The 27218-nt window shown below is 38.3% G+C and overlaps 1 protein-coding gene across 1 annotated transcript in view; it reads right to left on the bottom strand.

Annotated features, from left to right (window-relative positions):
• Nucleotides 1–27218, bottom strand: part of SDK1 (sidekick cell adhesion molecule 1) — a 376424-nt gene that overhangs the window by 257723 nt on the left and 91483 nt on the right. Inside the window, exons 2-4 of the mRNA XM_021549399.3 lie at nt 10315–10474; nt 4794–4900; nt 686–833 (exon numbers count right to left, since the gene is read on the bottom strand). Coding sequence (XP_021405074.1) covers nt 686–833; nt 4794–4900; nt 10315–10474 — 415 coding nt within the window. The remainder of the gene's footprint in view (nt 1–685; nt 834–4793; nt 4901–10314; nt 10475–27218) is intronic.

Here is a 27218-nt window from a genome sequence, read left to right as displayed (position 1 = left end):
TTTCTAATAAATGAGACAAGATTTAATCCACATTTTTCAATGTTACAGCCAAGCCCTTCAGTCTCTGAATGGAACTGTGCAGATAAAAACATGGGGTGGCTTCATAACTGTTTCAGAAAAGGATAAATGAGCACACCTTGGGATAATAACTAATAAAAATGAAAGTACTATGTCATTAGGGGTGAGCTGTTAATTAGTGAAAAATAAATAAAATTTTCATTGTTGGCAAAAAAATAATGAAAAGAATAAACAATATCTAGAATTTTATTGTGAGGAAAATAGTACTCAGCATAACTCTGCAACAAACCCCGCAAATTCATGTTTTAAAAGAAAAAGCCTCAGAATTCATTGAGTTAGTGCACTCAAGCAAACGTAATTGAGAGAGGAACATTCCTTTTTCCAGAGTGTATCATGGAAATGAATAGCGTGAAGGAAGCTCAGACATTCTGCACATCCAGCCCCTTATGCTGCACCAGGACCATTAAAATCACATGAATTATTTTGTCAAACTGCTTCAGAAGTTCAGAGACAGTCTTAAAATAGTAATTTATCTCAAACTTAGTATGAACACGACTGCTTTATTCTCTTTAAACCTTAATTAGTGTACTTAAAATGTAAGCTGTGTTATCAAATATAATTAATCATATTTTAGGGTGGGTGTATTTTGAGTTTTAAATTGACTTACATTCTACTGCTTGGTATAATCTTGTGCCCGTCTCTAAACCACGTCACTTGGGGCCTCGGGTGGCTGAGGATGTGTGGGAAGTTCAGAACAGCAGCTTGTCCTTCAGTCACTGTTTTTCTCTGGTCTGTGCCCATGAAATCTCCCATGTCTGCAAAAAATAAAATTAAAACGAGAAGTTTTGCCTTTCTCCCCGTTTCTTTTCAGTAGACAGGGAAATCATTATGTTTCCCACCAACCACTGGCACTGATAATTACTCATGAGACACTATGGGTCACAGGACAGTTTGGAATTTGGGGATTTTGGATTATAGAGGCAGATGAAGGAAATCCCAGTGCTGCTGGTGCACACAGGCAGAGCACCCATGAGCAGCCCTGAATGGCCCCTGTGTTCTTGGGCAAAAACTGAGGGCCTTTACTGAAAATGACATTTTAATGGAGATTTGTTTGCTTTGGTTTTTCACTTGGTTGGGGTTTTTTTCAGACAAATCCTTAACAATAAAAAGGAAACCCCTGCAATTCAAAGGTGTATATAAACCCCTGTTCATGGTGTATACAAATATGTTCATTTTTTGGTCATCTTTTTAGTTTTGGAAACATCTCTTCCACTGCAGCCAGCAGAGAGTCAGACCTAAGCAAGGATCCCAAAATGATCCTGGAATCCCAATGTCATGCTGGGGACTATCAGCTCTTCTGGCACAAAATTTCAATGTCAATCATGCATCCCTAGTGTCAGAGAGCAGCTTTTAACATAAGTTTTAATGGAAGAAATGACACTACCCTTGCAGAACCCCTGCCTCTGCAGGCTTTATTTCACAGGCAAGTTCAGGTATCTGGGGAGACCTTAGAGAAATTCAGTGAGTGGTTTTTTTTTTTTGTTGTTTTTCCATTGCCTTTTGCACTGCATTCTTATCCATTAAAATGAACAGGGCTGTAGGCTCTTACTTCTTCACCCTCCAAAGAACTTCTCTGCATTTTAATTTGATTTAAACTAGGAAACTGACACACACACAACAGAGAACTATTCCAGCTTCTGTCACTGAATTCCATCATTTTTAAAGGAAAACAGGGTTCTCTACAAGTTCTGTACTGCAGAGAGGGATGCAAAGGACACAGAAAATAAATGACTACTATCAGATCTGTGAATGGCAGGAGATGAGAAGAGACAGAACAAGAGCAGAAATTAAAAACATGGTATTTTAAAGAAGCTTTAATCATCTTTGTGATTTTCAAGTTATTTATTCAGACATAATCAGCATTGTACTTCCTCTGCTGCTCCAGATTCCTTATAACTGTAATCAGATCAGCTACTTGAAAAGAAATTTCAAACTGTGGAGGTGGATCTAATTAACTTCACTGTCGTATGATTATTTTAGTTTTCACAATACAGGAGTTTTTAAGCCCATCCTGTAATTAAGATTTACTCAGCAGTTTTCTCACAAATATCTGTTCCCATTCAGTTAAGTAATATGTTAGAATGTGTTGAGAATATTTTTTAAATTATTTAACAAGTTCCCTGCTACTTCAGATATCTAGGACATGGAAGATACCTCAGATCTTTCTCAGTGCCATTATAATTACACCTTTCAATTCTTCACTAGAGATCTTCAGTTGAAGTGCATTGGGAAGCATCCTCTATTCACTGGCAAAAATAGATCATTTCTTGTGAATCCTTCTGAGTTAAAAGACTAACATTTCAATTCCCATAAGTTTTGACGAGTGGCTAAGATGACTTTAGGAACCCCTTGGAACATTGCTTTCTGATATTTGAAAAATAACCAAAAAGCAATATATGATAAAATATTAGGAACTTTACTACATCCACACAGCTTAAATCAATTAATTTAAATCAAAACCATTAAAACACAGACAACAATCACATGGCATCAGTAACTACCCTGAGTGAAGGGGAAAGAGGATATTTAAAACTTGTAGAACAGTTTAATCTGCAGGAATAAAGTGCAAATCTGACTGGCAATTTCACTACAGAAGCCATTGATGTCACAAAGGCTCAAGACCAAAAGCCTCCCAAGTCACACAGGATCTGGTTTGCTTTGCCTCAGTGTCTTTATAAATGAAAAGAAATTAATAAATGAATTAATACACAGTCTACTTAATTCAGACAGATTTAAGAGAAAACATTTTAGCCTCTTCAGCAATGCAGATCTAAATGGAGGGAAGACTAAAACTGAAGAAGAGTAACCAATTGCACTTAGTCTCTCTGAACAGCCAAACACCCAAACCAGCCTGGAGAGACAAAACTCTGCCATGCAAACCTTCCCCCGCTTCAGAGGGGAATAAAGCTGTCATTTCAGGAGACAGAATTCTTCAGCAGCAGCAGCAGCATGAAGGAAAAGCATTCCTGTGTCTCCTTCTCACTATTGTTCCCACCAGGACTTCCTCAGGAACTGCTCCCTGCACTGTGCCAGTACAACTGCTTGCACAGCTGGCTGGGGAGCTGGGCAGGGAGGAGCTGGGAGACAGCTTTTACAGCCCAGCAAAAGAACTGTTGCTCTTTTAGAAATTTTGGAGAAGTCTCCCAGCCCACAGCTGCTCAAACACATTTTCCTCCTGAAACACTCCCAAAAGGGGAATGAGCTCCACTACAACCCAGGAGTGGGAATGATTAGTGGGATGCAGGAGGAAATGGGCACATTTTATCCTGGGACTGCTAGCAAAGCCTTTGTCTCTTGAAACCACACCTGGAGATGCAACTCCAGAGGCATCCAGGCTCCTCCAAAGGCTCAGTGCTGCACAAGAAGAGGCACCTCACCCTCCCCTTCCCATCTAACCCCCCTGCTCACCCCCACCTCACTCAAAGTTCTGTTCACTCACAGCAGCTTGCAGTAGATCCTCTGTGACCTGACAGAATTCACTAAAACTGCAGAGGAGTATTTGGAAAAATACTTGCAAGGGTCTGAGCCAGGTCAGAGTGAGCCCATGGTCAGTAGACAGCAGGGGCACAAGGGCTGGTAGAAGTCAGGGAAGGAAAACTCCATTTTAGCAGCAGTTTATTTTTACTTTAGCTCCCAGCAGCTCTGAAACAATAGGGAGACCAAACATCAAATTACTGATACCACTGATATTACAGATAAAGTAACAAAGTCTACTGAAATGCAGCAAACTGATGAACATGATACCAGAACTTACATAATACCATTTGCAACTAGTTTTATTTTAAAACACAGGAAATTCCATGTAATTCCCCTCATTGACATACTGATTAACTTGAATCAGTAGCTTCAAATTTGCTATCAAATAAATAATTCATTTTCTCAAAATTCTGCTTATCAAGTGACATTTACTACTACTGAATTTCCAGTTACCAACCCTGATGAGAAATTTGATCCATGCATGAGACCTCTTAGGCACAGCACACAAATCTGTCTCTTTTAAAATTTCTTTTATGCTTTTACTTTGGAAAAAAAAATCAGGGCTGATCTTCTTATTATTTTCAAAGTTACTTGAATTGTATTTTCTATATGTTAAGGGAAAAAAAGGAAATCAAGGGTATGTGATCATTTCTTATGTCATGTTCATTAGCACAAACACCTGAGAAAACTAACTTACCCTTTCCAAATGGCAGCTGGATTTCAAAAATTCTGCAAAGTCCAAACTGGAGTGAGGCAAACATTGCACTTTTAGAAAGGTGTTAATAATAGAATTTTAAAGTTTTGTTGTAAAACTGCTGATTTTGTACCACAAGGACTATGATGTGAAATCTTCCTGGTGCTATCCCCACCATCCCATTCCCTTTCAGATGCTGCTGCTTTCCTCTAAAGTTTTTGTTGTTGCTGTTGTTTTGATAGTTTTGGTAGTTTTGTGCATGGCCTTCCTGAATTCCGTAAGGTGTAACAGTTCTCTCATGCTACAGACATCTCCAAACAGTCTCATTGCCATGGCTTTGAACAGCTCCAAGGCTGTGTTGCACTGCTCTGAGCTGCCTCCAGATCCAGTTATCACTGAAGTGTAAAATTCTTATGAGACATTAATTGAAAAAAAATTTAAGTCTGATATTTAACACCTGTTCAGACTGACAAATGTCATCATACATCAGCTTTTTTACCAAAAAGAAGCTAATGAGTGACAGAGTGACCCCAGTCAGACATACATGCCACTTGGACTTGAGATCTCCTCTGCAGCAGTGCCCCCATCCTGTTCCTCACGATGCACTGGTAGAAGCCAGCATCAGCTCTCTGCAGAGCTGGGATGATGTACCTGCAGGGCAAAAGGCACAATTAGAGAGCACTTCTTCCTGGTTTACACTTTGATTTAAATGCTTATTGCATTTCTTCTCACAAACAGCATTCTTGTGTAATCTCAGGTCTTTGGTTATAGTATTGTCTGTTATATACAGATTTTTAAAAAACAGCTGACACAAAATGCATTAAAATACCTTTCAGTCTTCAGTTCTGCATATGATAAATACCAAGTATATCAAAAATTCACATGAAAGATAGACAATTTTTTTCCCCTAGTTTTCTCTACCTTCATTCATTAAGGCAAAGCAGGTAATTAGTTCAGAGAAGCCACGAGAAGCTTAAGGTATTAGGAAGACTTGCCAGAAGTATCAAAGCTTTCCAATGAAAGCTCCACTGTGTGACCACTGAAATTCAGAGGAATCCTGGAAGTGCCACCCTGTGTTTGCTCTGCCCTTCAGACACTCAGTCCACTAATCTCACCTTCTCATTCAGCTACATCTGATTGCTCAACATGAAAATGAGCTGATAGGCACAGTTTTAATGGGAATAAAACACATGAATAATAGAGATAATCCTGCATTAAACAAACATTAATCACAAGTGCATATTCCCCCAGTCACCTTCAGGAGATATTATGGCAGGATTAATGAAAGTCTTTATGGAAGATAAGGAAAAGGAAAACAGCTGAATTTTAATCTTCAAAATTTAATTCCACTAAAAGAAAACATTTCTTCTTAGACTCAAATATACTGTACACACCCACGTGCAGAGCTTAATGCCTGAACAGGATCAGGGAGCATAAAATAAAGGAGGCAGAGGATTCTAGTGTCATCACAGAATTGGGTTACACCACCAAACACAGGCACTAAACCAGAGCCCAACACTGTGAGCAAGCTTCAGACATGCCGGGGGTCTCCAGGAGCCCCTGGCTGCCCAGGGATGGGGGCTGTGACTCCTGTGACCTCCTCAGGTCACTGCTGGGACCTCCCCAGAGCCACCAGCACATTCCCTGCCCTGGCTGTGGCAGCTGGCACCAGGAAGAAAAGGGAGATTCCAGCCTGTGCTCTTTATGGGAGTCACAGCAACCCCAGGACACAAATAATGACTCTGAAGCAGGAATGTTGTTTCTTCTTGCCTGACAAGCCTTACCAAGGGGATTGGAGTGAGAGAGCAGGTGAAAATACAATGCAGAGGAGAGAAATCAATAGGACAGAAGGATTCTCTAGTTCCTTACAAAATCATTTCCTTCTCTGCCAGGAAGAAGATTGTTGTGAAACATCATTATAAAAAAAAATAAATAAAAGAACTGAAGATTTTGACAAATACTGAAAATTAATTTTTACAGTTCTTTTTACCCAACAGTTATACATCAACAATCTTTCTTTCTCCCATAAAGATTTAGTGTTCTACTTGGCTAATACCTTGTCTATTAAATAAAGCCAAAATTAAAGGCCTCTTTCCTGAGTATTATCATCTGTACTAGGACAGTAATGCAGAGTTAGTTTTGCTGCCACCAGGACAAAACATATCAATTAGATCAGAAGTGTCCTACTTTGGTTTTCTTTTCTGACTTATTAAAGTTTCATCAGGAAACATTCTTAACATGTTGCCTGAAGAAATGAAAATCTTTTAAAAATTTACAGTGGAAATCCCATCTACTTTAGAAATTCCAAGGCAGCCAAAACCTAGAGCAGCTGGATTCTCAGTGGACCTACTGGGTATAACGTTCAGGTATGGCAAGCAAAATTAGAAGAATTAAATAACAAATGTGGAAAAAAGAGATAGGACATGTGTTAATACTGTTTGAGACTATCTTGAAAATTGCAAACCTGGGCAAGGGATAAATATTAATGGAATTTCTGATTCTGTGTTTACAATTTTAAACAGTCTTTATGCACCTCATATGTCTTAGTATTGTTTTAAAACCTACTTTTCTACTGACCTAACAGCCTTGATACTGCTTTTTGTGCTATGCTTTTCCCATTCCACTTGTTTTCTGACTGGCAGGAAGGGATATAAATAGGCTTTCTAAGTTCTAAATAAGACTTTCTTCCCCAGAATGAACTGAAACTGAAGGTTAACACAATTCCTTACAGTGACAAGACAGAATTTTGCTTTCTTTTTGTCCATGCTCAAACTTTGAAGACAGATCTTCCCATTGTAGAGATGCCAGGAGGCTCCTTGAGGTACCTGGGGCTGTCTGCAAGGACTTTGGAAAGTCAGCCCTGACTCTTCCCTCAGTTTGAAAGGCACAGCCAAGCAGAACCTGGAGTTTGGGAAGGTTCTGCAGAGAGATGGGAAGTGACAAGCGGAAAAGAAAAGCTTCAAGGGGAGTCTCCCCGAGCCTGATGTGCTCCATCACCCCTCTGCAAAGAGATCCAGGAGGGTGTGGCATCATCCACCTCAGGAGAAATCCTGGCCAACACTTACAGTTCACTCCTAATCTAAAATTTAAACCCTCATTTTAATTTTAAATGCCCTTAGAGTTGAAAGTGAAGCTATAGGCTATGGGATTTAATAGTCATAATTATGGATACAGAATTAAAGCTAAGTGTATTTTATTAGATATTCATGTTACTTTCTATCAAGCTTTTTAACAAAAGACTTATGGATCAACTGATCTAACTTTTAGAATACGGAAGCAAAACTGAAATGTGTCCATTGTTAAAAATTTAATAATCAGATACTTTTAAGTAATTTGGTTGAAAGTGTATGGCTGCTTAGACGTGACCTTAGTTTCTTAAATTCCAATAAATCAATATCTTCAGGTCACAAAAGCAAATATGACAAACACACCTTGTCCAGAACTTAATTCAAAAGAAAACAAAGGAGAGGGGAAAAGAAAACAGAAATAAGACACTGCCTGAACATTAAAGTCTCTTAACTTATAGACATGACCAAAATTGCTCCTGCAGTCATCAGCATCGATTTGTTTTCATAAGGTGGATCTCAGATCACAAAGAATTGATAAGGTTGTTTTATAAATACTTAACACAAAGTGGTGTATGCACAGTCACTGTGAAAGCCAGGCTGTGCACACAACCAGCCTCGTTAGACAAAGAGGAGCTTCTCACTCAGGGTCACCAATGTCACAATGCAAAGGCTCCAATTAGGTCTTCACTCACTTGGGCTGTTATAATAATATATTTTCAGCCTGTTACAATAAAGACATTACTTTAACTGAGACACACTAAGTAGTATCAATTACCAAAAACTCTTTGATTGATGATTCAAATTGCAGCAGAAGTCACTTACTCAGGAAGATTCGTGCATTTAAACAGGCTATTTACCCAAGAGAACTGCACAGCAAACTGTTATGGGGTCAAAGGTTAAATTTTGCAACTGCAATTTTTATGTCTGAGCATATCTTTTCCTTGCTTTCATTCATCCTAATGCACCTATGCCATTTTTTTGGAAGCTTAAAGCTTTGCATTTCTACAGAATCAAAATCCTGTTTAGCTGATCTCTGGCTGTGGTGTAGCAATAGGGATGCAATTTCTAAATTAATATTTTCTATCAATATTATTATCATAAACCAGCAGCTTCCTCTGCACCAGATCTTTTAATAAGAAATAGAAATAAGAATATAAAAAAATGCAGAATTAATAAATATGGTTTGGATCATGACCTGACATTCACAAGAACAAATTAAATGCAATATAAGAAACAAGGGACTGACTGCAGGTGTGTCACACACAGCTTGGGAAAGGTGTTCCAATAACTGACTCACACTGCCATACACAGTAAAATTCCGATTTTGTATTGGGGTGTCCACTTGTTTAAGAAATACCACGGCAGTCAGGTCTTACTTCAAAATGTCACACATTCTTACTCAGGTTTCTCCTAATACCATGAAATGTCATCTCCCAGTGCGTAGCACACCTCCAGGGCTGGAGTTCTAACCCCTGCTCGCTGTTCATTCCATGTTCATGTGTTTTTCCCCCACCCCATTTTTCCTCCCACTCTCTCAGCATCTCACACGGTCAAGGCTGCTCCCAGCTCCTTCTACCCAGCCACTACAGCTGACTCTGCTGCTGTTGATCAAAACAAGTGGCATTTGCACAAAGTCATGCCCAAACATTCTGTGATTTGTTGTGCTATTAGAGATCTTTTCATTTTCTAGAAAGCATTCACAAATCTCCTCTTTATGTGCGTGTGGCTCGCAATCCACATCCCAAAGGATGAAAGTACCAACTACGAGTAGATGCAGGGGCTCAGGAATAAGAGGGCTCATCCAAATCAAGTCTTGCATTTATAGGTAACTTCATATAGAACTGAATGCTTGGGTTCAAACAGTTGCTAAATACTTGAAATGCTAAATAACCCCCACAAGTTTAAAAAAGTTATTTAAGGGCATCTTTTCCCCTACTGCTCTGTAAATGTAAATAATATCAAAAACAGAATATCAAAAACAGAGTGCTAGGTTACAATTTTGAAAATCTTTGAGAAAAGTAATTATGTATTGCCTTGTGTAACAATGTAGAACTTTATATCATTATCTGCATTATCTGCATACCAATTTATACTGTAATTTCTATCTATACTGAAGGAGCATAATTTTCCCCTTAAGCCGTGTGTCCCAAAAATGCAGTATTTAGCTTGGTTTGGAAAAGGTGTTGTACCTGGGCTCTCTCTGTCACATACCCACCCCTCATAATGTCTGAACTCACCTGGCAAATTCTACAAAATTGGAAAGCACCAAGTAAGTTGCATAAAAATTAAATTTCCGTAAGAGTACAGAAATTTCTGTTTGCATGGAGAAAACCCAGTCAATCCTCCCACAAGCAGACAAAACTTGGCTGTCTGGCACGTTGGTACTTGGCCAGCCATGTGCTGCCTATCAGCAGGAACGAGCTCTGATAAGCCACACTGTGGTTCAGCTCCTGTTTGATGGAATGTCTGTGGGATGGGGAGGGAGGCAGGAAGAAGGTCCTGGGGGCAAACTGCACAATCATTAAAGGGCAGTTTGTTGAACTATCAGCTCCCTTTTGGAACTGCTAGAATTGAAGCAGAAAGTTTTGTGTGGAATTTAGGACAGACCACATTCCTCTAGATCTGATGGAGACGGAGAGTCCCAGCGAGCTTGGCTCTGTTCGAGGATGAGTTCACACATCATATGTAACATTTGGCTAAGGAACGTGTCTCCTGTTTATCACGAACACAGGTAAATGTTACATCTCCAACAAAAGGCACTTCTGGTACTTAAAAATTCCATGTTAAAACCCACATTTTGAAGTGTCAAGTCTCATTTTCAGCAAAGGAATCTCATCTGTTTACAAAACCTACTCTTCTTTCATAATGAACCCCCACATCCCTGTGTCTTTATCTACAAAGCTCTTGGAGGCATTGGGAAATGGAGGGGGTGGGGTTTGGTTTGTGGTTGTTTTTTGCAGTTCCACTAGCAGAGGTGATTATATGGATGTTATTTACTTGTATTCACTGGAGTAGGAGGTTATTTCACTGTCGTTGTGCAACCACTTGAATTCCAAGGGCCAGCTGCCTTCAGCAAGGCACGTAAGGACCAGTCTGTTTCCTTCCAGGTGGATCTGGGGCAAGCCTGGTTCTGTCTTGAAGAATGGAGCAACATCCCCTGAAATACAAAGGAAAAAATGTGTTTGGAGGCTATTTAGGAAAATATAGGAGAAACTACTGATATTTAGCTAATTTCTCCTCAACATGGTCATGGTAAAACAAGAAACAACATGATTCAGCTAAGGCTTGCACTGGTGCATTCATAGCTAAGCTTTATCTTTAGGGGCAGAATTACCAAGATTTTGATAAACTTTGTCCTTGCCCACTAAGACAAGCTTTTGTCCATGTTTACTCTTTCTTCAGAAGAAAATTCCAACATTGCCTGCTGTGGCAGGCAGTGAACAACCCTAATAGGTTTTTTTCCCCCCTCTTCTCCTTTCTGAGGATTAAATCCGCTCAAAGCTTTTTTTTTTTTACCTTTTTTTTTTAATTTCTTGAATAGGAACCAGAAGTGTAATCTTGGATAGAAATTATTATCACAGCAGGAAAAGTCTCAGGGTAAATGAAGATTCTTGATAAGGAAAAGAATTTAGAAAAAACACCTCACAAGTTTAATGTATTTTTCAATGTTCTTACAAACCAAAATATGTTAAATTATATTACCTGAAGCAACTAACAGATTTTAGAATTAGGGTACATCAGTAGTATGCAAGGGTCACAAGTAATCTCAGACTCTTGTGTATCACAAATAAAACACTCAAAGTAGCAAAATTCTTGATGGGTAAACTGCCAAAGCTCTGCTCAAATACAGATTGATTCTGAGTCCACACCTGCTAGAGATCTACCCCAGTCACATCTGGAAGATGAAGGCTTTTCACACTTTACGTGTTGAATTTCTGCTTGTAATTGTACAGGAACTATAGGCTTAATTTTAGGAGCATACAAATACCTTCTATAACTGAATTTAAACCAGAATGGTCTGGGTTGGAAGGGAGATTACAACTCATCCAGTTCCAACCCCTCCCATGGGCACAGACACCTTCCACCAGACCAGGTTGCTCCATTCAACCTGGCCTGGAACACTTTCAGATTTTATGATTACACATAAACAACAGGAGTTATATTCGAAGTCAGAAATGTAATATAAAATATTAATAATACTGAACACGTAGACAATACTGAGCTCTTCACTCAAGTGTGCAGGGTGTATGTGCATACTTTATATACAAAATACAGAAAAAAAACCAAGATATACAAACGTTGTCCCAGTGCAAGTAATGGTTCAGTTAAACTGCAAACCTTCCTTTAAACATTTATTTTACACAAAAATCTCAGGCATTTTTATACTTAGAATTTTATATATACTCAGGCTTTTTATATTTAAAGAGTTTAACATATTTTTTACAGTTTGGAGTGCCCTCATGTGCTGTTCAAGGCTGGCTGGAATTTTTGAGTCCACAGATCCCAGAATCACTGACAGGACAGCCCCAGGAGCTTGGCCCAAGGGTGCTGGTGGGGGTTTCCCAGTGACCCTGGTGTTTCACCGGGCATGTCCAAGTCTCCAAGCCTTTATCTTTCACTTTGCCTCTGTTCAGGGAATGTTTCTGGCTGCACAGCACGGGGCAGCACAGATTTGTTATCACTGAAGGGTCCCAGGGCAGAGCTGAGTGTGGCCAGGGAGCCCCAGGCCCACTGCTGCCAAATATCTCCTGCAATGGGCCATAAATCAACCACAGCTCCCCACTCATCTGATGATTTGGATTGACAAATCGTCTCCTGAATTTTTAGATGATTTGGATTGACAAATTGTCTCCTGAATTTTTAGGATTTAACTTCAGGAACACAGTCATTTATTCAGAAAGAAAAAACATATAATCTTAAAGTAACACTTATAAACTATCACACAAAATCCAAGCTAACAAGCTAAATTAAAAACTGGATTAGGGATAGGGTCCTTTTCTGATTTGTTGCATTTTAAATAACCTGTCTTTCAAACAACCTGATTCATGACAAGTGCAGATCAGCAGCATCTTCTCTAAATTGGCTATATAGGAAGCTACAACAATTCAGCATATGAGAAAACTGGAACAGTTCCAAGCTAGCAGACAAGCCAAGGAAAGTTTTTACACTTCTCCACACTATTACATGACTGAAAATATATTCTGCAAAGCTTCTCTTTAGTTGTTGTTTTAATGACTGCAATTATTGTGAAATCATCTTATCCCAATTTTCATTGTCTCCTAACTAGTAAAACAGACCAATATTTTAAATGCTATAAAGAAAAAATAAGGTTGGAGTTAGAGGATGTTCCTGTGCAATACAGTTATTTTACCCAGAGAGAAAAGCAAATTTTTACTAAGGTATTTCTAAACAAGAGAGAAAATGTTAAATCCTGTCAAAGGCATTTTGGGGAGTCTCCCCAGGGAGTTTCAGGCATTCTACCCTGGTAAGATTAAAGGTGTCAGGCTTCCTCTGGAGATGGAAAAGCAGCAGCTGGGAGCAGTGCTGGTGTTCAGGGGAAGATAACAGAGCCCAGCTGGTAAAGTGAAATGATTCGTGCTGAGTCTCCTGAAAACAACATTTACCTGCTCATGTACAGAGGCTCCTGGAATGAGTCCCCTAAACTGTTCCTCCCCAAAGAAAGTTTAGTCACTGAGGGAGATCTCAGTGGAAGTGATGTCTGCACCAGAGTCAATTGTTGATCCTTGTTTTCAGTGATTTACAGACTCAGCAGCACAACCTCCTTCATTACTTACTCTGAATTATCCACTTACTCCTAACTTATGTCTTTCCAAGAAAAAAAATGATGCATTTGGAAGACAAAGTGCTGCCCACAAGTCTTCATTCAGCCCTATATTTCCTACTCAAATATTCCAAAGCCAGTGATGCTGCAGCCCACTCAGAGCTATCTTCCATTTAAAGCATCACAATCAAGCTGTTATTACATGAAAATGATTCTCAAAACTCAATCCAGTTCTGTTAGAAGCTAAAATTTAATAGACCTACGGGAATATTTTTATAAAGAGTATAGCATGCTTTATAAATTACCCTGGCTCTCTGGAAGATTTACTTAAACCCTTGAAGTAATTTTATCTTCTAATCCTTTACTCCTGACTTTCTCATCAATCACATACCATCAGTTTATCAAATTCAATTATGCAATCAGAGATCACTAAATATTCACTGAAAGCAGAAATGAAAATAAAATACAGAGCAAAAATTTTTTTGCAGAGAGGCAGCTTTGATGACGTTGGCATTTCTGCAGCACAGGGCTGCTCACACCTCAGGCTGCACCCTGGGCTTTATTTACAGCCTTAATCTGTAATGGAAAGCAGAATTTAAACCTGGACCTGCAAGGAAAAGTCTGGTTATTATAGAGCATCCTAGGGAAACAGGAAAATTGGCAAGGAAAAAAATCAAAGCCATCTCAGAGGGGTTGTGGGAAAAAAGTAACTGACTGAGAGATGGAAAACACAAGGGGCATTTAATAAGTATGAGATACTTGCACTCAGTAATTAACTACAGAAGGGGCTCACCAGGAGGGTAACCTTGGCCAACCAAGGGTTTAGAAGCCAGGAAGGCATTTTTTGTTTCATACTCTTCAAGAATGGAGTAAAATACTAATGAAAAGATATTCTGAGTCCTAAAACCAAAAATATAAAATTTTGAAATTATTATTCTTGGCTAGAATACTTTTCTGCCTACCAAAAAAAAAAAAAAAAATCCGACAAGCACTCATGCTATACACTGTTGCTTTTCCTAAATGTGCTGATACTTCCAGCCTCTCTGCCTCTTCAGCTATGTTGATTAAAAAATAAAAGTAATGGTAATTAAAGAACTTTTTGAGTTGCAAGAAGGAGCAAAGGGATAAGGTGCCAATCTGTTGGCACATGTATATTTACAGCTTCAGTAAATTTTCATTAAGACTGCTTACCAAACTCGCCAACATCCTGACTCGTGTCCTTAAAAGGATGCTGCAGATTTATTTTTATGTACATCTCAAGAAGAAGTAGAATTGAATATGCCAAAATTATCTAGAAATTTGCTCCACAGCTTTTCTGCCTTGCTTTTCTGCACCTCCAAACTGTCTGAGTTTCATTACATCGCTGGGCTGGCCCATTAAGTTTCTTTCTTTGGTACATGCAAAGCTTAGACAGATTTTATCCCAAAATAAAGTTTCAGGAATAACTTCAACAACACCCAGACAGTTTTTCTTGGACTAATGCTGACATTTATGTACAAAATGGTGCTGGGTACCATTGTCCTCTACCCTGGGCTTGTCCCCAGCCCTGGCAGATGAGCTGCACCACAGGAGAGCTGAAAGCTCCCTCGTGCTCCATTCTCCCTGAAAATCACCTTCAGGCACAAATTTACAAACAGGACGGCAAGAAGAAGAGGCAGCCTGGCTGGACAGCTTTGGAATGGCAACAAAATTCCAAGAATAGATACTCATTAAATAGCCAAGGAACCCCAGTCTCATAGGGATTGCACGAGTGAATGTGACTCCAGAAACAGGAGAGCACCATCTCAAGGACCTCAAACATTCCCTCTAACAAACAAATTAACAAGGCTCAGATAATGATTCTGAACCCTTGAAGAGCTTACATTTGTAAAACACATAAGGCAAAGTCAGATTAAATAGATCTTTCAGTTACTACAAGGTCTTACAAGATCTTGAAAGCAATTGCACAGTCCTGTCCCTCAGGAATTAATAAATTTTAATTAAAGACAATTTGATCTTGAGAACCTCTACCCTGCAGAGAAAAGGAAAGTTAAAGTACTCCAGGGAAGTACCACATCACCCCCATCAGTAAAATCCACTGCAACTACCCTCTTCAAATCCCAGCTTTTTTTCCTCCAGAAAAGTTGGATACCAACAGTTACAGACAAAATCAGGTATTCACTTCCTGAAAAAAACAGATTCTGTGGTCCTGAACACTCAGAGGAAGGAAAAGGGAGTGCTGAGAGCAGGCTGAAAGATCCCCAGCGCCACTGCTATTTGTCTTTGTTATGCATCTCTACTTTTAAGTCATTTTTAAGTGAGCTAATATTAAATATTAAAAGTAGATCAACCTGCACACAATCAGCAATTCAGAGCAAATATTAACAAATACCAGGTGAGCAGCTGCCTTTCCATTGCTCTGTTGGCCCTACAGGTTCAATATTGAAAAGAGAGTTTTGACTGATGATTTTAGCTTATTAATCTCCAGTCAAAACATGATGCACATTACTGTTTCTTCATATGCTTCTAAAGGTACGATCAGCTGAGACAGGAAAATAAAGAACAGATTATGCCTAAAAAATTTTCTGAGGAAAATGAGGTAGAGACTGAACGATCAGCCCAGGAGATCAGCAACACAGAAATGTTTTTGCCCTCAGTGTCTGCCAGGAAAGGAGATGTGAACCTTCAGGTGGGTAAACAATGACTGCCATGGGAAGAGTATCCCAAAAAGTCTGTCTGGGACATTGAATGTGTAATACAAATATAAAGGTAAAATGGCAACTGGAGTCAGGAAACCCAAACTAGAGACAGGAAGAATCTTTTCAGCAATCCACAGAAATTGCCACAACTGTGGCAGCAAAATCCATTCAAGACCAGACTGAAGTTCAGATGTGAGCACAGTCGAGCTGCTCTGCTCTGACAGCAAATAACTGCAACTTCCTGGGAAAATGGCTTTTCTTCTTACTCCCAAGTTGGATATGGAAAAGATTTTTCAGTATTTCCTTTTCAAAAGGACCTTTTAGTCTTGCTATCTCAGTTTTCTAATCTTAAAGTTTCTGATATACATGCATACATGTGCTAGCTCTGGATGCAAGTTGTATTCTCTTGTGGAAATGAACTTCAATATATTATATGACATATGAATTTGAAATTATAACACAGTAAATCCCGGGAAATGTACCAGAAAGTCAGATTGAACTCGAGATATATTTGAATCAATCTTCTTTTGAATTCAAATCTTCTAAAATACATTGGTGAGATGCTGGGGAAGTTAGTATAAGATCTATTCATAAACTGTCAACAATGTCAAACATACATTAGAGCATTCAGTCACTTTAACTGTATTGATTTGCAGGAAGTCTATTTTACCCAAAATACTGCATCTTTGAGATTCAAATTTTTGTGGTTGGAAGTGTGACATAAATCACCAAGCACAACAATTAAATTTAAATTGCATTTTACTACCTCACTCTAAACCTCGATTGCAAAGGACTGATGCATCGTAGTGAATATTTCATTAAAATATCAGGTTATTTTTCAAATATACTGCAACAGCTAAGAATTTTCACACAATGGTATAAAGCATTCTCTCAAAATGGATTTCCTGAACTTTCATCAAAGACGATATCTGATTTTATATTGGAAGAGTACTGAAGCAACTGTATTTAAATCAGTCTTTCTTTCTCGATTTCATACTTCAAGTAAATGAGCCCAAGCTGCCCATTTTTGTCGTCCTACAGATTAAGAAGATAACCTTCTTTTAGGGTACCTCTATTATAATCCCTGAATGCAAATACAGATATCAGCTGAGGTTGATGGATGATGCTTTTAGAGGTTTAATTGGGGATGGAATTAAATTGTTTTAGGACTCAGCAAATTCTGTGAGGAAGCCCACATATTTTTAGAATAAGTGACATTTATTTCTTTTAAATGCACACTCACAGGGAGACAAGATTTCAAAGGATAACTTCCTTTTTTTTGCCTTGAATAGCTCACATAACTAATTGGCAAGTTAGCTATTGGGTAATTGCCAATCATATATTTGATTTGGATGGAAGAAATATTGAACTAAAGATTGCAAACCTGTTGCAGCCCATCCCAAGAGGAAAACGAAACATTCTGTAATGTATAGTTATGATTAGCTTTCAACAATTCAATAGAATAGGAATCCCAAGTGGCAAGAATGAGTGCTTCACACTGATAGTTAAGCAGATTTAATTAAAAATTCTTTTTTTTTTTTTAAATTGAAGCATCACTTCTCTATTTCAGAATTACCTAAATGGCACTGCACATTCCAGTTGGCTTCTCTGCTCCTCATTTCTTGATGCAAACATACCAAATGTTTTTCCCAAATCTTGGCTAACACATTGTATTGCTTAAAAGAACAAACATCCTAATTCATTCCCTAGAAACTTCTATAATTCTAAGATAAACGCCATGAAGTGACTAGATACAGTAGAACCTCTTTTGGTGTTTCCAACCTTTCTTCCCTGTTTTAAGGCATAAACATTTCCTGTTATCTCTTAGCCTTCTTCCATTTTTCTTTATGAACAGCTTTAGATGAACTACAAAAATCCATTTGCATCCTGAGACAACAGAAAAAAGTCAGAGCAGGATTTTTTTATGATAAAAAAAGAAAATCTTATTATCACAGACTGCTTAAAAGTCCTTAAACATAACCTGTTCTTTGTATTCATAAAATCTACTCCCTAATACTCTGCCATCTATTTAAAGACCCTCTTTTCATTCACTACACAATCACTTCTTGAAGAATTCCCTTTTGAGAAAAGATTTCTCAAGTTTTATTAGAAACACTCAAAACAGAGCCAGAGCAGACTTTTTATAGGATCTGGATTCTGATAGAAAAAAAAAGAAAAAAAAAAAAAAGACAATGGTTGGTAACACACCTCCGTTAAAATTCAACATAAACCTCTCTCATCCCCAAATACACCAAGAAAAACTTTCCTACATGCAATTGTATTATTCTTTTCTTAAAATTGATTTCTTTAGCAGACCAGCCAAGGAGAAAAAAAAATAATAAGCTGATATCATTTTAACTGAGCCTCAAGCAGCTCCTGATGTATTAACCTAAAGTCCCACTAAGGCTTCCTTTTCCCATTTAATTTCTACACCTCATGTTTTAGTCTCACTTCCTGATCACCTGTAATAATTCAGTTCAGTCAGGGCAAAAAAATTATATTGGCTTACTGTTTATCAGAAGGCAGCCACTATTCATAGTTCTGGGAATTTATGGAATACCTCAGAATCCCAGAATGGTTTGAGTTGGCAAGACCTTAAAGCCCATCCAGTGCCACCCCTTGCCATGGCAGGGACACCTTCCACTGTCCCAGGTTGCTCCAAGCAACTTCCAGGGCTGGGGCAGCCACAGCTTCCCTGGGCACCCTGTGCCAGGGCCTCCCCACCCTCCCAGGGCAGAATTTCTTCTCAATATCCCACATAAAGCCACCCTCTTTCAGCTTAAAGCCACTACCTGCTGCAAGATTAGAAATCAAAAGGCTACATATGATGTTCTAAAATTATGTTTAGTGTAGTTCATCCACAAAAAAAAAGCTCCAGAATTTTTTTTTAATATTTATGAGGATATTTTTAAGAAAGTTACAAATGCACTGAAAGAAAAAGGCACATCTGTACAAAGTGGGCAAATGAAAGAGAACCCATTAACTATGAAAACCAAAACAAAATCTCCAAAGAAACCTCCAGCCTCTGAATTTGGTATCAAAGCACAACCTCTGTGCTTTTCATATCCTCTTCATACAGGGATGTTTACAGAGCCTCACTCAGAGACTCGAGGAAATAAGTTGTTAGTGTTTAAACCTTGGCCCACAGCAGGTAGAAGGCAGAGCTGCCTCGCTGAAAGGGAATCCAAATATAGCAGGATTTCCTTCATTATTTTAACCACAAAAGAAACTATTGTTGCTGCTACATAATCTACAATCTCCAACTACTGCAGGGCAGCCTGATCACACTGATATCTAACCAGCAATTTAAAAATCTATCCTCTAAATATTCCAATTGACACCGGCACGAAGGAGAGATGAAACCCTACAGAACAGGTAACAGGAGAGAAAAGATGAAAACATAAATGTGCTTTCCTCAAGTTTGTGTCTGCTATAAGAGGCATTCTCAGTGTGCAGAAAATAAATTAAATCAAAAAGGTAAACAGCTGAGGAGTGTCTGGAAGTACCAGAACAGAAACACAAGAGCAGCAGGAGAAAACAAAGGAACAGCAAAGGCACTGCCAGACCTGAAAGCCATGTCAGGCACCTATTTATGTTCTCAAGGAGAATTTATTTCTAAATAGCAAAGCAGCTATGAATATCCAGAGAAGATATAAACACATCTCTTTTGATGAAGGGGGCTGGAGGGGAAATGATTCATGCTCCAGCCTTTGTTAAAAGCAATGCCTACTGCTCACTGCTATTGTTATTTTGTTTAAGTGTAACTTGCAGCTTTCTTTTTTTTTTTTTTGTAAACTTGAAAAATGTAAATAGGTTTAGAAACTGGGTAACGCATGCCTCAAGAAACTCAACTCAAAAGGACCTGAGTGGTGTCACTGAATTGGAGGGTGATGGGCACAGGAGCCCACATCACGCTGAGCAGAGACGGGACTGTTCATGTCCCTGTGTGATGCTGGATTAGGACAGAAATGCCAACAAAGCACAGTACAAAGTTCACAGGACCCAACTGAAATATTCCTACATCTTAAAGAAAACTCTGGGACAGGCACCTGGTGAGAGACAGAAGCACAGAATGACCCTTGCAGAGCTCTCAGGAGATTTGTGCAGACACTCCCAATGGGATGGATCAAAGGCTCTTTGGAAGCCTCACACAAACTGGGCACCTTCATTTTCCCAAATAGCACCACTTATTTCCATGTCTTTTACAACAAATCCTTTCAGAACTACCCAAGTGGAATTCTTTCACCACTTCAAGGAAAATACACAGAACCAGAGACTATAGAATTATTTTTGGTGATACCAATGAAACATGTAATTTCTTCTTGTCAAAATGGGAAGAAACATATCACTGTTCTAGCAAACATAACTGAGCTTGACATATCTGAAGGCAAAGAAAAGGAGTTAGTTGATTAATCTGGATATTTTATTAAATTTTCTTTGGGTTATAAATAAGCAGCAAGTTAATACTGTTTTCAACTTTTGACAGTTCTAATGTTAATTACATGTACTGGATTTTATAAATCAATACTTCTTACATAAAGTGTTATTTAACTTGTCAAGTGCAGCAATAGATCAATGCATTTACTGTTCTTGCTAGCATTGATGGATGACATACATCAAAAGCATATGTATAGGAAAAATAAAAGACTTATTTGTAAACCAGACAGGGTTAAGCCCCAGTTAGGCAAACAGGGAATTTAAACAGTGTTTTGAAAATAACATCTTAACTTTATTAAGATGCTAAAAGTTTTCTTCTTCCTTGGGTTCTTGGAAGTTTGGGGGTTTTGGAATTTGGGGTTTGATTTTGGCTGATTTGTGGTTTTGTTTGTTTTTTTTTTCTTTTAATGCTAAAGCCTGAAGCTATCAGCAGCAGACTGCTCTGTGTACAGAACTGTTATATTAAATGTTGGTATCCTAGAGGATACAGCAACAATGAATTGCACCTCCCAAACTTCAAATATAATTTACTAGAGAACCACATCTCCACGTTCAGTACAAAGTACTTCCATCTCAACATACAAATAAAAGGATAAAAAAAACCCCAAACAGTAGCTGATTACTTCACTATTTGCAAACATGGTACAGTTAAAGTGCTTAGAATTTTACAGGATGTATATGAAAAATTTTGATCATAAATCAACTTCAAAGACTGCATTCACTGCATTATGAGCTGCAATAAAAGAAACACTCAGTCAAAAACCATCCTAAGAGCCAGTACTACTGCACCTGCACATCTTGAAGAGAGATACAGGTCACAAAGTAACTAGTTCTCATTATTCATTTGTCCTATTTGTAAAGAAGATATAAAGTATAATAAAATTATGAAATCCCAAAGAACTGAAAGCTATTTATTACTCTGTATGTAACTACAGTAAATCAATAAAATATTGGTTAAAACGCATTATCAGAAGTGTGTATATATACAGAATGTATAATTATGTACTGAAATAGAAGGGGAAATTGTTTTCCTTCTGTTATTGATAGATTTCTCAGGACGCAAGTAATAATTGTACAATATGTTATTTCCAGTTCACAGAATGACAAAAAAAGTCCCTTTGCATTAAAAATTGTCATAGGATGGGCTTTTCCCAGTCATAAAAGGTAATGAATGTAAACTTGAAGTGTTATCCTTTCGAAGTAATTCATGTAATCATTATATTTTAGAGTCATTTATCTGACTAGAAAATAAAAAGATACCTCTGTTGTACCACAAGATTCAGTGAAGTACAAGGAGGCTTTACTCCATCAGCGCAGCTGCTTTGGACAGCATTTATGAGAAGTAACAAGCAATGACTACAATTTATGAGTTGTCTTAGCATATTTGAGAAATAATTAACAAAAAGGAAAAATCGAAAAACAATGGTGAGTCTAAGTCAGAGAGAAGTTTGTAAAGTTGCCTTCAAACCTTGGAAAAAGATAAAATTCTATTTAACAAAAAATTTTAAGCCAAAAAAAAGAAAAAATCTAAAAGAAACCATTTAGTCTACTTGCTAACTTATGCCCTGCAGAACCTTGCTAACACCTTCAGTGAGGCTGAGAGTAATGCAAAAAAAGTCATGAGGCTGTCCTCAGAGTTGGAGTATTTAGTTTAAAATAATCCAGCAAAAGATTATTCTTCTTCTCTTCACAAAAACTCTTCTAAACTGTTCAAGAAGAATGGGTATGAGGCAGGGGATCAGCTGCTCACATCCAGCCTGACTTGTACGTCTGCAGGAATCTCTGGGAGCTGTCAGGCACCCGAGCCATGAGAAAAGATCATCCAAGTGACAAGTGGGAATTGTGCACATTTAACCTTTGTGTCCTGCTGCAAACTGTGGGTGAGAAGAAGACAGAGCCTGTGGGAGACTGGCCAGGAGGTCTAACACAGAGCACTTGGTGCTCACTCAGAAATCCAACACCAGCCTTCGTCCCATGCCACTGTCCCACAGCACACAGCCTGGCAGGGAGGAAAGCACCAAACCCTACACATTACATGGACCATGCTGCATCCTAATCCTGCTCTCACACCCAGGCAGCAGCACCTGCTGGACACCAAGCCAACAAATACAGACAGGCTGGCCAAAGCCTGCTCAGCATCCCAAACAAATGGAGAGCAGAGCTCTGCTCCTCGCTCCGAGCCCGGCCAAGCTGGCAATAATGAAGATGTATATCCACAAGGAGTATGGAATCAGCCAGAACCTCGACTCAGGAGCACTCCTGTATCCTGTAAGGGGTGAGCTCTGGGCTGGTTTACAAGCTCCATAAAATTGCTCACTGGGGGAAACAATCTGCTGGCTCAATTCTCTGCAGGATTCCCCCAGTCCCTCTAGTCATCTGCTCCTGCTCTATACATCCACATACATCATCAAGCTGACAATTCAGAAACTGGACCAGATGGATGTATAACCCCAAACAGTGCTGTTTGTTAAATCTAAAAGCTATTAATCAGAGTAATTTCCTTTATTAAACTCTGTGAGAGAAAGGAATAAGTACAGATGAAGTATTATTACCCGAGTTTACCAGGAGTGCATCACAGGATGACACACACTGAGCTTATTTTCACCCAGCAACACCAGAGAAAAATGGTGACCGCAGAAATGTTCCTCCTGGAAAAAGTAGATTATTGCAGGACAAAGCAAGTAAGAAAGGGCATCCTAAATGCTTTCTTTTGAGTAGCTGAGGCATGTCATTTTCCCTAGAGGAAATAATTACACTCTCTTAAAGGACTGGCAACTTCGAGTTATTTTGAAACAAAGAGCAGTTCTTTGTGCAACAGGAGCACTGAGTTGTTTCAGAGAGGCATTTGGAGAGATTGGATCAACAAAGTTACCTTCACCTTCCACCAGGCATTTAATGCTAGCTCAGCAGGAAAACAGCTGGGCTGTTTGAGGTTTAAGCCTCCCAAATAATACTTATTCTCCCCCTTCTGACTCTGAAATTCCTCACATTTTTAGCCACAGGGACAAAAAATATCAGGTATAGTTCCTGTCCTTCCAAACTAAAGCTTCACAAGAAAACTATATATCTACACCACATGAAAAAAACATTCCATTTTAACAGTCAAGAAAACTTTTACAAACAAATGACAGAAAAAGTCTCCAGAAACACCTAGAAATTGTTTCTTATCTTTTAAAAGATTTATAAAAGGAAGAAAAACCTGTAGCTATTTGCTTAACAGACAAAAGAAAATGTTTCTATACATTCATTTATTGGGGGAAAGTCACTGAAGCAGAACACAGTTGTGATTCTTTAGCGATGCTCTGACACATTGCTACAAACAAAGTTAATTTTGCAGGTTCTGTTGCAGGGCAGAACACCCCTACTCTAACACAGCAGAAATCTCTGTGATCCCAGGAAGGGAGGTGACAGGGCAGCCTCCTGACCACTTGCTCTGGTCTACCTGCCATGGCGTGAAGAAGAGAAAAGCAGGAAAAACCTCCAGGTCATGTCCCTGTTGGATGGGGCTTGGAGCAACCTGGTCTGGTGGGACCTGCCCATGGCAGGGGTTTGGAACTGGATGAACTTTAATGTCCTTTTCAACCCAAACCATTCTGTGATCTTACGATTCTATGAATTGCTAAAAAAAACCCCACAAAACCAGTTTGACCCAAATATCAATTATGTGATATATTCCTGTTACCTTCTTTTAAGGGTTTATCACCTAAATTCTCCTATTTGCACATTTTTCACAATCAGAGCTTTCACTGATATGGTTTATGAAAATGTCTTTCCCCAGCATGGATTTCCCTCTATGGAGGAGAACCTCTGAAACAGCCTCCTCCAGAACCCCTGTCTGCCTTAAGAGCAAACAGACTGAAATGTTGGTGCATTATTGCTGGCTCATTAAGAGGCAAATTAGTTGTTTTTGTCTTCGTTTAGCAGTACTCCACAGGTACTTATTTTGACACCACTTTAATGTGCAAACACATTAAATTAACGTGTTTCATAGTCACAGCAAACATTCATTGGACAAAGGCCAATCCCGCAGCCTCGCAGCAAAAATTATTATTTCTATATTAAAGAAGTTAAATTACATAAGACACTTCCCACATGTGCTTTTTGCCAAACCATTGCATTTGGCAGAAGCTGATGATTTTTATCTTTCTATTTAATAATAACAATGTATATCAAATACAACTTATTACAAAAATAAATAAAATTAATAAAAATGGCACAAATGGCTAAAAATCAATGTCCAGACATGACCTTCTCTTCTGTGTATACAAGCTAATCATTACAACTATGTATGCAAAGTTCAAGAACAACCTCTGTTATTTGTCTATACTATATATAGAAAACCAAATTCTATAAATAAACAGTCAGCCTAAATTAGCATTAAGATAATATTTATTTAGTTTAGACTTTTGGCCTTTAGTTTATATCAGCTTAGAAGTAAACAGAAAAAAGTATAATAATGGCAAATAAAACAATGGAGCACTAAAAATAACATGGTGATGGATTAAAATATATTGTTCTAGTTGGGAGTCAATAGGGCAAGTGCTTTATAAAAATTATGTTTTCCTTTGACAAAATCAGTACAATATTTGCTGGTACAGGCAATAAAAAAAAACTCCCATAAAACACTTCCGACTTTGCTTTCCATTTTAATGGCTGCAGGCAAAATTCAGAATACATTTGTCAAGTTGATATTATCAACACAACAGGGGTATGCCTGACTTGTTCTACATTTGTTCTGAAAGTTCACTTTAGAGGCCATCAGCCAGGAAAGAAGAACACAGGAAACCAAAATCATTCCTAGCAGGCAGACACAGAAATATCTCTTCAAATATTTAAGAGAAATTTCAGTAAATATTATCACATACTACTCTGCAAGGCATCAATCACATTCAGTTTAACATTAAAGACCAAGCATTCTGAAAATTAAAGGTGATTCACACTCTCTCTTTGCTCAGTTTAATGAGACATCCAAGTCTGATCTGTGACAACTACTGCCAACATCTTTAACTTTCTTCCTGACATCTGAAATTGATTTCAAAGACAGATACTGAGAAGGCAAGAATACTACAGAAAAGGACATAGGAAAAGCATTGTAAAAGAAAAAATCAAATGTATAGCCTTAGCCTTTTTTCCCCCCTTTGGTACTTGGAAATCATCCGCATCATTAAGCAACTGAATTTCCATTATAAGTTCCTAAATGTACCTGAACCTTATTCTTGTGCCTTTGAAATGAATACCAGCCAAGTATATTAAAAACAATTCTTTGCTTTCATTCATTGTTCATTTCCTTTTTTTGTTCACTTTGATAATGCTTGAGCTGGGGGTTTTTTTCCATGTAGTGAATGCCTGCTCTTTCATGAAAATATATGTCCTTATGCTTGTATTTTCTTCTATTTTAATTTCTTAGGCTTCTCCTTTTCCAGACCAAAATTTACAGAGAGGAGAGATTTATCATAGAAATTAAAAAAAAAAAAAAAAAAAACAAAAAAAAACAAAAACAAAAACAAAACCAAACAACTGCTGTAATTCTGTGTCATTCTGTGATTTGCCCATAGATGAATAAATGAATGAATGGTCAGCTGAACTGACTGATAAAAGCAACATTTGTAAAACCACTCAAATGTCAAAACCAAGTCCTTATTAATCATACACTGGCTGAAAATGCACTGAGCTCTGTGTGTTGAGGCTCTATTAAGAACCTCTAGCAAAGACTAATTCTAAGAGGAATTGGTGTCTCATTCAATGGATTCCAAGGATCACAGAGTGGGTTTGGGCTGCTTATTTTTGATGAGGGCACAATGACATGAGGGCACGGAGCTTCACTTTGGCACCAGCACCATGCTTGTAAGAGAGGGATCTCAACAGCTGTCCTGCCCAGATGGTTGCTTTTACTTACAAAGCTTTGAACTGAAGAAAGATTAAATCTATGGATGAGGGACTTCTACCTTGCAGCTCTGCCTGCATAGCTGGCAGAACAAAATAGCTGAGATAAACAAAGCATTTATTATCATCCATCTTATGCACACAGGATTTCTTAAATGGACAAAATGCCCTGTTTTGTTTGATTTTAGCTGCATGTGGTTCCCACTGAGCGTCCTGGAATTCTCAGGAAAACAAAAAAAAAGAAATTCCAGCTTTCCTGCATTCCCGTCAGAATGTCCACAAGTATGAAAAAAAAAAAAAAAATCAGAAAAACCAAACAAATACAAATTACACAGAGGAAAAGAATCTGAAGTCAGAAGTAACCAGCACAAAAGCAGATTGCCACACACTGCATGACTAATGGCATATGCCTGTGTTCGAAGGTAATTAATGCTATTTTTCAATGCTAGCTGCAAGTCCTGAAAGAGTCATTTCTGGGGAAAACTGTGGTTTTCCCTAAAACAAGGCAAAAAAGTGAAGGATTTGATTTGCTGTGCTGACATAACCTCAGCAAGCAGCAATAAACACTATTCACTAAAATTGTATTTGTGTAGTTCACCAAACTGCAGCTCCCGTGCGGGTCTGCCCTGAGGTTTCCCTTGTGGAAGGCAGTTTCCAGACTGACTTTGTAGAGATCTTGGCAAATTCCTTGGTTTACTACAAGTGTTTACTGCAAACTGATGCCTGATACCAGCTGTTCACGTGTCACAAGAGTATCCCCATCACTAGCAGGTTTTATTAGGCCTTAAAATAGGATATCAATATATGAGATAAAGGAACTATAGAAATCTATGGCAGCTATCACACAGCTTCCATCCTTTTACTGTTAACGAGTGCTTCAGGTGCACACTGAGGTTCAAAGAAAATATTCATTAATTCTATTCTGGCAGCTATGTAGTGTTTGGAAGCCAAAATGGAAGGGATCTACCAACTTCTAAGGTGAAAATTCATTTTAAATTGTACAAGAGAATTTGAGAGCTTTAAATTCTCTCAGGAGATTTAAAAGTGAAGCTGATCTTTTGATTTTTATCAACTGCATTTATAATAGAAACACTGTTTTGTGAAAGAGAAGTGGAACAATA

This window comes from Lonchura striata, chromosome 16 (assembly GCF_046129695.1).
Source record: "Lonchura striata isolate bLonStr1 chromosome 16, bLonStr1.mat, whole genome shotgun sequence".
Taxonomy (NCBI): Eukaryota; Metazoa; Chordata; class Aves; order Passeriformes; family Estrildidae; genus Lonchura; species Lonchura striata.
The sequence above is the reverse complement of the archived record's forward strand: the minus strand, read 5'-3'. Positions and strand labels throughout refer to the sequence as shown.